The sequence below is a fragment of the Volvox carteri genome (assembly GCF_000143455.1).
Source record: "Volvox carteri f. nagariensis unplaced genomic scaffold VOLCAscaffold_47, whole genome shotgun sequence".
Classification (NCBI taxonomy): domain Eukaryota; kingdom Viridiplantae; phylum Chlorophyta; class Chlorophyceae; order Chlamydomonadales; family Volvocaceae; genus Volvox; species Volvox carteri.
In genome coordinates this window covers 7,725-18,836 of record NW_003307590.1, presented here as the reverse complement: position 1 = coordinate 18,836, position 11,112 = coordinate 7,725, and the positions used below count along the sequence as shown (strand labels likewise).

Genomic DNA, 11,112 nt, shown 5'->3' with positions numbered 1-11,112 from the left:
GATAACATTACCTGCAGACAAACGATGTCCTCTAATTCTACGTCGCCAGCTTTCCCCCATTTCCTTTCGCCGTCAATACAGAAGCAACGCGCAGCAGCTGCTGCTGCCGCGGCGGCGGCGGCGGAGGCGGCCGCGCCCACACCCTCAGGCGCTGACGCCGCCGGAGGTGATACGGCATGGGATCCGGAAGTTGTGGCGGCGGCGGCTCAGCGGCCGCTTTCCGCCGCCAGCCAACAGATTCGCTCCCCGTTCCGCCTCTACCTCTTCTCCTACCTGTCCGCCTTCCTGGCGCTGCTCGTCATAAACGGTTAGTTGGTTGTTGGAAGCACCGCAGTTAAAAGCGGTTAGGTATTTGGTTAACTTTGTCAGGTCTTTCTTTCTTTCTCGTCACAGCCTCTTTTCCCTTCTTCCGGTTCCTCTCTTCCCTCCCTTTCCCCCCAGTTCTACGTTTGATACATTCTTGCCCTGGCAGCAGCTTCAATCGTGTTTGGTTCGTCTTTCCCCCCTCCGCTATCCTGATATGTACATACATAGTGTATGTATGTCGTTACGCATCCGCCTGGCTGGGGGACTCAGGCTGGGGGGCCGCTAACCCGACCCATCGGGAGACCACCGAAGCGCTCCTCTATGTGTATTATGTATTATGTGGCCGGGGCTGTGGCCACCGAGCGGTCTCATGTTTGCCGTGCCGTGCCGTGCCTTGCCGTGCCTTGCCGTGCCGAGCTTTGCTTTGCCGACCTTTGTTTTGCTTTTACACTGGCATTCACGTTGCATTGCGTTGCATTTTGCACCGCGCCGCGTATATATCACCGTGTTGCGCGAGACGCTGAATGCGTGTGATGTAATACGTAATAATTTGTACTTTGTTTGTGCCCCCCCCTGCTCTATCCGCGTTCTGTTTGAGAAGTTTGTTTTGGGTTATTTCTCGGGATTATTTCGTTTTTGAATGGTTTCGGAATGGTTTACTGGAATATACGTCTTCGCGCGTTCGTAGATGTACTGGTGATGTCGTCGGTGCCCCGTCCGGAGGCGGCTGAGGCGGCGGCGGTGGAGGCGGCCGTGACGATGCCCCACGTCGCCAAAGATGCGCTGTACGGCATGCTGTCAGCGGGGCTAGGCTATGTGGCTGTACTGGAACGCCAGGCACTGGGGCAGGCGCAGGTAGGGGGGGAAGGGGGGATAGGAGGGGGGTTTAGGGGATAGGAGGGGTACGGGTACGGGGGAAAGATTGCGTGTATGTATGTATGTATGTATGTATGTATGTATGTATGTATGTATGTATGTATGTATGTATGTATGTATGTATGTATGTATGTATGTATGTATGTATGTATGTATGTATATGTGAATTTGTGTTGTGGCTGTTATCATGGTATCAGGGGGGAGGGGGCTTTGCAGATTGTCGTTCATCCTTTTTCCGATTTGTGAGAAAGCAAAGATTTCCACCAAATGCCAGCCGTACAAGCCCCGGGGGGGGAGGGAGGAAAGAGGGGAAACATTCAAAGATCCAACACGGTTTCTCAACACTGTCGTGCAGGAGGCCATGCTGGAAGGCATTCGCCGTACAGCCGGGCGTCCCAGCAGTACGTCCTCCTCGCCACGGCCGCCGTTGCCATCGCAGCAGCAGCAACAACATCAACAGCAGCAGCAACAAGATGGTGACGAGCCTTAATCATACTTTAAATAAAAAGCGGCAAATAATGTACTGTACATGAAAATGTTTTGTTAATATTATACATATTACGGTGAAGAACAAAGCAGCAGTGGCAAGCAAAAGGCAACAACAGCAGTAAAGGCAACAAGCGCATCGTTTTGTGACCTCTAACGTTACGCGGCTATGACACTACAGAATTTCATCATTCGAAGCATGTGGCTGGACATTTTGACGTTGCCGGTCTCCAATTAGTGGCTGCTCCAATGGGCGAGTGGGTCGGTAGCGGTCCCGCTGGACACGAGCCCCATGACAACGGCGGCAGCGGAGCAAGGTTTTGAGCGTGGCTTGCGCCATGGGCCCGGGGCCTCCCCCGCATCACGTCGTACATCCGTACATACACTCCTTTGACGGTCAGTTAGGGCAGGCAGGCAGGTAGGCGCGTGCGTTTGGATTATGGTGCAAGATGACGTGGCTGAGGTGGCAGGAGGGGTCGCGTGATGAGATGGCTGAGTTCGATTTCGTGAAGGAGCTTTTTAACGTTCACAACGGACAGGTAAAGCTATTCTAGCAGACAGAGAATGGTGGGAAGAACAGGTGGGGGGTAGCGAGTGGGCAGTTGGGGGTGAGAGGGGCCGGGAAGGGAGAAATGGGGAGGGGGTGTTCTTAAGTCGTTGAGGGGGGATGCCCCGGAGGTGGGACGATGGCGTCCTCGGGCCTCGGGGGGGGGGAGGGGGTTCGCCGATGGGTATTTCCACAGCTGTTGTCGTACAGGCTGATATGTACAGCGGTGGCGGGTAGACGGTTGGGATTTGGTGGGGCAGGCGGGGGGGCATGGTTGGGGATTACTCGACCACACATACTTCCATTTGTATGTGAAAAAAATATGGGGGGGGAAATTTTATTTCTTTGAGGTTTAAGATTTTCCTTTTTCTGTGCGTTGGGTTGTGTAGGAAGATTGGTTACTGAAAAGCAGCTAACTGTTTGGTTTTGTAGGTTTTGCGAATTGTAGGGAGGAAGAGATTCTCAAATGGTGGATGTGGTAATGCCTGCTGCATGTACGCATATATGATTGCTTTTTTTGGTGGTTGTGGTGGTAGTTGTGGTGTTCGGGTTGTGTGGTGCAGAGAACGTCATCAAAGGCAGAGGCTGTGCCAAAGTAATGGTCTTAATTGCCTGGTTGGTTAAGAGAAGGCAAAGGAAATCACACACGGGAAGTCAAGGGCGCTTTTGTACATTATGTTCGATATGTGGTATGTAACCATCTGTAAAAAGCGGCCGCGGCCCTTGGGGCGAAGGTGGTGGCGAATGACAGTTTTGTGTACTGGGGATCTCAGCATACCTTGTAAACAGAGACCTCGGTGTATCTTGTATGGCAAAAATATTCTTTCACTGTGTGATGTGACCGAGATAAGCGCGATGCGTTGCGTAGTTTCACACAAATTTTGTTACAGATTGATAAGGAGCTGTCCTGCTGTGCGCGCTTTGTAAGGAACTTAACCAGCAGACGCCCACCTCTCTTGCTCGCATCGCGACGAGGATAGAGTAGTAAGAATAGTACCTGGGCTTGGGCGTCTGCTTGGGGTTGGGGCGTTGCGCGTTATTGTTTCTCGGGCGGAAGGTGCTCTTTGTTCGTTGTGTCCGCGCGCGAATGCGTGAAGCAATGGTGCATGAAGGCCAGCTGGACACGCATTGCGGACCCGCGTGGTGGCTAGCGATGTGACGTGACTTTAACCTGTGACTTTTACCTTGATAGATTGGAGATTGGGAAGCATATCCCCGCACATATATACATACACATCCCCGGCAAAAGTGAAAAAAGTGAAGAGATAGGCCTCCTTGGACTGGTGAAGACATCCGTCAATCACCCCGTACATCACATCACGACAATCGCGACCAATCCAACGAGTGAAGTAAGCTCGACTCCCCCTTGCGAGCCTTTGGCGGAGTGCGTGAACATTTGGACCGTGTTGTTGTTCTTCATGCCTGTAGGCGTCATTTCCCCCCCCCACCCCTTCGCACCAAAAGGGGCCAGCCAGCAATAACTTTTACATGTGACGACGCTACGTTTGTAGATGATTGTCATTACTGCCCGCAGCGATATGGATATATAGTGTCAGTCGAATTCAGTAAAGTAAAAAGGCTTTCAGGGCTGTGCAAGGTTGTGGGTACATGCGGGCGGGCAGCAGCGAGAAGCCCCGAATTCACCCCTAGGGACATCATCAAGAGAGCTCTGGTGCGTCACGGTTCCCTCTAGCAGTCTCACAGGGCCGGCCTGACGGTGCGGTTTTAACCCCTCCATCTCCCCCCTCCATCTCCTCCCCCTTTTTGGACGATTGCGGGAAACTGACGGGCTGCCGTCCATCCGACAGAGGGACAGAAAGAGCGACAGATCGACAGGCTGGCCGGCAGGCATTTTTGTGCGTCCCTCCTCGCTCCTCTCCCCCAAAAAGAAGTTAAGTAGTTTTCTGTACCATCCGGGAAGCCTCGTGCATCGTGCGTCTCTGCACACACATACATACATACAAACAGCGTGTACTGAGCATACGGTCATTACGGTTCCTTACGTACACGTGTACAGCGGTCTTCACTCAGGCTGGGCTCCCGCGGCCCACTGCGACCACCGAGATTGACTTCTTGTTGGATACACTATTGCTACTGCAGTCGCAGCAGTAGCAGCAGCAGCAGCCATCAAAACTCGTTTTCATTTCTTCCATCAAACCACATCACACGTCACATCACGTCAAGAAGACCAAGAGTGGATCACATCACAACAAGATCGTTTTTAGCTACACCTCCCAGGGCCACCAGCCACGTCCTGCTGCACGATCCTCCCGCGGCGGGGAAGCAGCAGCGGCAGTGCGGCGGTACACGCCAGCGACACTAGCAGATAGCGAGCGAGCTCGCCGCTAGCGAGGAGCCGGCAAGTCCGCCATTGCTGGCCATTGCTCGTCCTCTACAGTGCACGTAAGGAGCCTTGCTCGGGTACACGCACACATTCGTACATACACACGCACACACATGGGGGGGGGTGTTGGATCATGGCCTGGTCAAAGGACACTCCTATGTGGCATAGGTTGATGGATATATAGGTTGCTGCCCCGGCGGACCTTGCTTGCTTGACTTTATGCGGTCAGGGGGAGATGTACGGGTCCGTACCTGGCCACACGTTTGGAATCGCTGACCTGCTGGCCCGCTTTGATGCCGTTATCGCTGTTGCTACTGCAGCTGCTATAGCCGCTGATACTGCTGTTGCTACTGCTGCTGCTACTGCTGTTGCAACTACTCCACTACTCAAGTAGCGAGAAGGGAAGTAACGGCTGCCGCTGCCGCTGCAGCCATGGCAGGGAAAACGGCACCGACGGAGCTCTTCACTGGAAGCGGTGACGGCGGCGGCGGCGGCGTTGGCGGTGGCGGAGGAGCCCGCACAGCCGCGGCCGCGGCGACGCGGCGGCGCTGCAAACCGCGAAGTGAAGGCAGCCTGCAAGGTGGACGCCGTCAGCTGCTGCTGCTGCAGCAGCTACCCTCCTCCTCCTTCGCCCCCTACCCCTCCTCGACGCCGCTGATGGTGTTGGCAGTGGTGACCATGTCGGTAGTGCTACAGCTGCAACTTGTTGCAGGTGCCCGTTTGCATGTGTTTGGAGGAGGTTGAGGACGTGTGCGTGTGTGTATGTATGTATGTATGTATGTATGTATGTATGTATGTATGTATGTATGTATGTATGTATGTATGTATGTATGTATGTATGTATGTATGTATGTATGTATGTATGTATGTATGTATGTATGTATGTATGTATGTATGTATGTATGTATGTATGTATGTATGTATGTATGTATGTATGTATGTATGTATGTATGTATGTATGTATGTATGTATGTATGTATGTATGTATGTATGTATGTATGTATGTATGTATGTATGTATGTATGTATGTATGTATGTATGTATGTATGTATGTATGTATGTATGTATGTATGTATGTATGTACGTTTGTGTGCGTGTTACAGGGTTTCACGGGCCGCGGCTGGGTCGGTTTGCCCACCACTAATACTAACTAATACTAACTAATACTAAGCATCCGCAGCCGCCCAAGCCCTATGTCGCCATATTCTGTCCTTCCCATCGCCACCGTCAGCGTATTCACAACCTATCAGCCATCACCACGCCCACCTAGCCCACCAATGCCATTACCGACCGACAACACCATCACAACGTAAAACCGTAATGTTCCCGCCGGCTCCCTTCATTTTGTGAACCCCATGTTTTTGAACCTCCCATGCTTCCGCTGCCGTACTCATGACTTGGGCACTCCTACAACGCCGCCGTCGCCGTTGCCGCTTCCGCCTCATTCGTCCCAATGACCCATGGGTCCTTCGGCCGTGTTGACCCGTCTGTTCCACATCAGTCGCCTCTCGTGGGCTGAACGAAGTCTCCAGGCGGCTGCACCCACCCTGCGGCCAGGCGGGTCTCAACAAGGCGCCGGTCCACAGCACCGAGTGGGGCGGCAGCGGCGACTTCGTGGAGGAGGACGAAGAGATGACGCCGTTGGTGCCGGGTATGTGGGGAGTACGGTCGGTACGGCCGGTATGGTTGATACGTTTGGTACGGCCACTGGGAAAGGATTCCATGGAAGGGATGGGGCGGTGGAGGGTGAGATGGATGGAGAGGTGGAGGTATTGGTGGTGAGCGAATTATATAACTCTATAAATCATACATATGTTATATATAATATAAATAAATATATGTGTATATATGTATATATAGTGCGGGTTCTTGGGGCAAGGGAAGCATTGAGGTGAGTGAGACATGTAGCGCTGCGTTCTTCATGAACCCGTTCTTGCGGCAGCTGATTCGGCAATGCTTAAACTGTCGTATCTTCGTACCCTCGTACTATATTTTGTGTACTCTGAAGCCAAGACACGATCCTAAGCACCCTCCGGGGCCCCGTGTGCGTGTGTGTGTTTGGTGTGTGTGTGATGGGGGGGGAGGGGGGGGAGGACTCAAGTCCGACATGAATCCCCCCTTAAAAGGATGGGGCCTCAAGCACCCGGATGTGAAGGGCGTGCTCCTGCCCTCCACCCTCTGTATATCTTTGTGCCATGTCCCGCTATTCCATGGGCCGGTGAACTATCATATAACCGCCTCAACGGACTTCCGTACAACCGCCGCCTCAACAACCGTCGTAGTCGTGTCCCGCGGGCTTCTGAACGCGGACTCGAAGAAGCAATCCGACGGTGAGAGGACAGCTTGGACCCCGGGAGGAGGTTGTGGTTGTGGTTGTGGTTGTGGAACTAACCGGAAGAAGGATGCACCCCTGAATCGGGGACATAATAATTAGGAAAAACATTACGACATGCGGTTGCTGTACGATAGTACGACAGGGGTTGTTCCGCCTATGCGTCACAAGTAATACAAATAATGATAACGAGTAATGATATAAATAATAATATGTTAGTCATTACCTTTATTAACGGAATGCACGTAAGAGTGGCGGCCAGCAGCAAGGGCAATAAGGGAGACTGTTTTTATGGTTGGTGGTTGGGCGTTGTGTGGGTGTATCTTAGCAAGCGGATGGCGGGAGCTGGTGGGCTCAGCGGTGGTGGTATCAGCACCATTAGCACCATTTCATTACATTGAAAAGCATTTGAATGTGGAAATGGGGGGGCGGGGGAAAGGACGGCTCTGGGTCAGATTGGGGCTTGTGATCGAGGGACGCTGCATGTGACATATATACGTGTTGTTTCGGGTACGGCATACCGTTTGATGGTCGTACTTGCCGTGGTAACTGTCATCCCTGTAACGCTCGTAGGTCAGGCGGTGGTCGTGAGAGCTCCCGGTACGACAGCTGTCTCCACCAACGGAGTTACTGTCGTACAGGCACCATTAACCGGCGTCGCGGACACTCCAGACCAGGTACGTGTTCTTCCACCTTTCGTACGACACATGCAGCATGTACGATATCCCCCACATATGGTCAAAAAATTGTCAGCATTGTACCAATAATACAATATAGAATGTCCACTTCGGTTTCACCGTTTTATATTTTTATTCCCCTCTATATTTCTCTATGTATTGTTCACACAAACCACCTTTGTTGAAGGGCATCGGTGCTCTGGTGAAGCACAACGCGGGCCTCCTTTCTGCCGTTTGCGAAGTGATCGTGTGATATAAGGTCTGTCGAATAATACGTTTGTAGGACGGCGCTCGGGCTTTCGCGTTCTGGAAAAGGTCACCCTTCCCCCGACCCGGGGAATTATTTCTCCTCTTCCTTAAACCCTCTGATTCCCTTCCGTTAATTCCGTTAGAAACTTTCCTTCAGCAATTTGTCGACTCACCCTCCCAAGCTCAACGTCCATGAGCTCATTAAACCTCTGCCCCCGTTCTCGCCGTTATTGGTCTCCTGTCGTACAATGTCCGGTACTGTCAGGTGGCTGTACGGAACCCGTTCGCAATCGTGGATGTGGACAAAGCCACCGGAGGGTGAGACGCCCCGGTCACATTGTGCGACTGCCAATTACAGGTCATCACACGCGACATAGGTGTGTGTGTGTGTGTGTGCCAGACGGTCGAAGGTTCTTGGGGGAGCTCGTTGGGGCCTTCCGACCCGTGGGTCGTTCAAGGTCATCAACTCAGATGTATGGCTCATACCGGGATGTAGGTGCGCCTGCTCCCCGCCTCAGGACCCCAAGGGCACCACCCCACTGTACGTGTCAATGGCGCGTGTACGGACTCGTCCTCCTCACCCGCCTACGTGTGTTTCATGTTCTCCTTTCCCCGTCCACGTGCAGTCGGCAGTTGGTTTCAGTTGTTTGTCGTACAACCCTCCCCCCCGTCTTTCCCACACACAGTGTTTTTTCCCTTTTTTCCTTCTAACAATGCACTTCCCCGACTCCCACGGGCATGTAAATACGTACATACGTACATACATACAAGCACATTTCTTACGTGTGATCACGTCATCATTCACTTCTTCATTCACACATACACACGCGTACACACACATACACAGACGTATAAACGTAAACGTGTCCTGTACGCAGGGGGGCGGTTGTGGTGCCGGTAGTCGGCCGTATTTGCTGGTTGAACGGGTGCGGTAACGGTCACCGTCACCGCCACCGCAGCAGAGTGCTCCTGCAGGAGGCGTCCACCCCCACCCTCACCCCCACCTCCAACCCCATCCCCACCCCCACCTCCAAGGTGGCAGTCATGTGGCGTGACACAGTGCCACCGCCTGCAGCAGCAACAGCGGGGACGATGGCGACCTGAAATCTAGATTTGTCCTGTCCGGCGCAGCTGAGGTGTCCGAAAGGAAACTGTTTGGTGCTTTGTACCCTTTCGAGAACCAACAATAACATTTCTGTTATTTATTAAGTAATAGCAGTGTGGAGGTGGAGATTACTTAGGATTTTACTAGGATATGAAACACGATGCGGTTAGGGCGGGCTTAGGGTTTTAGGGTTTTGCTGCACTTCGTGCGGACCAACACAGGGTGTAGTAACAGGCTCTGTAACCCTCATTTGCAGTCTTACAACCCCCCCCTGTCGATGTCCACAGTGGTTTTTTCCGTACAGTTTCATCAGCATGTGCTGAAGGGCAAAGTCAAAGAGGGTCTTAATTTTTGCTCCAGGAGTACCTTCTTCCGCTTAAAAGGACAAAGGAATGATGAGCAGGGTGGTAATACAGCGCGGGGGTGGGGAAAGCGGGGCTGGGATTTAGCCAAAACGATTTTCAGTAAGTCTACTTCCTTTTACGTGCTGTTGCTTATGTACATATGTATGTATGTCACAATTGCCGTACAGATGGACGTTGTAGACGTGTGCAGACCGGTGGGTCTCTAGTGGTAATTTTGTAACGGTCGCAACAAATAATAAGGTTGCTGTCACTCACGAGGTTGCTGCCAAGGTGGTTGTTAATTTCTAACCACCGGTCCACCGAGATAAAAGTGCCGTGTGTTGTACCGGAATAAATATTTTTTTTCTTAGAGTGGTAGCGGGCTGCGTGAGCATGTGTGTATTTCATTCGGCGGGTATGTCACGACAATCTAGCGTCACGTTCATTTTACCGTCTTTTATAATCGTACGGCATGATGCAACCGTATAGCCGTACATACGCTATCTTGGACCGGATCGCCATTGATGGCGATTCGCACTTGCTATTGTAGATGCGGTGTGTGTCGTACGGCGGCATATCGGTGTCGTACCGAGATGAGCAACCCTTTTTTTGGAAGAGCGTCGGCATAAATGTGAAGGGAAAAATGTTGGAACCATTATATTTGACCATGAATAATAAAAAAGATGCGGATATTGTATTTGTTACTGTTGTCGTTAAATGTTATTACAGTGTGGGAGGCTTCTGGGCCATTTGCACACATTTGGATTGCCATATCCAGGTTTGAACACCGTACTGCACCATTTTATCACGCCGTACCACTACGCCATATCAACTGGAAGTCCAAGGCGATTCATCCTGCGTTCTAGGATCCCTCCTCATCATCAGCATGACACCAGAACATTCTTAAAAGAGACAAGGGGTTCAACAATCGCCACCAATCCAGCGTGGTGCAAATGTCGGTCCATAAACTGTAATCTCAAATGTTTAGTTTTTTTAAAAGATCTGATATGAAGTTGCTTCTCACAATAAAAAAAACTGAGGTTGGGTATTCCAGGGAGAGGGTACGCGTACGGCATTATTGTGTGTGGTTGTTACAGTGGGCTCCAGACTCCCGAAGAGTAGAGCCATCGGGCCAGCTGGCCGTGCACTGCAGTAGAGACTAATATACCAAAAGATTATCATCTCAGATAATTAACCTCTCATCGGTAACCGCTCTCGCGAACAAATCAATTTGCCAGATATAATCCTCAAAAAGGGGTGATGTGCGCCAACGGATTCCCAACCTTTTCGTGGAATTCCTAAAGCTGCGAAACCCTGAATGCGGCCCCAAAAATCAACAATAACTCGACAAATTGCTTCTTCCGTAAGGGAAGGACCAGGTAACAGTGCCGGGTTGGTTTTCATGTTTGCAGCCATATAACGTCTCCCATGCTCCATGGCTGACACCGCAGCAAGAGCCACAACATCCCAAAGACATTGTTGCACTGATTGTGGGGCTTGGATAAGCCAAAGTTGCTCCCTTGAGACTGGCAATCCTATTGAAAGAGTAAGTTGATCTGCTATTGCCTGTGCCACCGGACAGGCCCAGAAATGATGATAGCGAGGGGATACACCTCCCACTGAACCTATTGGATAACCTCCACAACCACATATCGTTGGGCGCGACATCCTAAGATGGGAATTTCCTAACATAGGCACCCCATCAACCGCAAGACGCCACCAAATCTCTTTTTGTTCATTTTCCCACCGTAAATGAAACCATAAACGATGGAATGTCCGTTGCAAAAGAAGAATAGCTTCATCCAATATCTCAGAAGAACCCGTCGCCTCTTTGATAAAAGGGTAT

The 11,112-nt window shown here is 51.5% G+C and overlaps 3 protein-coding genes across 3 annotated transcripts in view; 2 read left to right on the top strand and 1 right to left on the bottom strand.

The window, feature by feature from the left end:
* Positions 1 to 1,672, top strand: part of VOLCADRAFT_95786 (uncharacterized protein) — a gene marked incomplete at both ends in the record, with an annotated part of 3,728 nt that extends 2,056 nt beyond the window's left edge. Inside the window, 3 exons of the mRNA XM_002954924.1 lie at positions 231 to 307; positions 995 to 1,161; positions 1,622 to 1,672. Of these exons, the coding sequence (XP_002954970.1) occupies positions 231 to 307; positions 995 to 1,161; positions 1,622 to 1,672 (295 nt within the window). The remainder of the gene's footprint in view (positions 1 to 230; positions 308 to 994; positions 1,162 to 1,621) is intronic.
* A 1,005-nt stretch (positions 1,673 to 2,677) lies between these two features.
* VOLCADRAFT_95785 (uncharacterized protein) lies at positions 2,678 to 4,067 on the bottom strand (the record flags this gene model as incomplete). Its single annotated transcript, XM_002954875.1, has 3 exons — positions 2,678 to 2,827; positions 3,167 to 3,332; positions 4,003 to 4,067. 3 exons carry the CDS (start codon positions 4,065 to 4,067, stop codon positions 2,678 to 2,680), a joined length of 381 nt encoding a protein of 126 aa, XP_002954921.1.
* Positions 4,068 to 6,666: 2,599 nt separating this feature from the next.
* Positions 6,667 to 8,921, top strand: VOLCADRAFT_95784 (uncharacterized protein; the record flags this gene model as incomplete). Its single annotated transcript, XM_002954923.1, has 6 exons — positions 6,667 to 6,889; positions 7,465 to 7,568; positions 8,083 to 8,135; positions 8,218 to 8,313; positions 8,665 to 8,743; positions 8,853 to 8,921. The coding sequence occupies 6 exons, from the start codon at positions 6,667 to 6,669 to the stop codon at positions 8,919 to 8,921; spliced, it is 624 nt and encodes a 207-aa protein (XP_002954969.1).
* Positions 8,922 to 11,112: the final 2,191 nt, after the last annotated feature.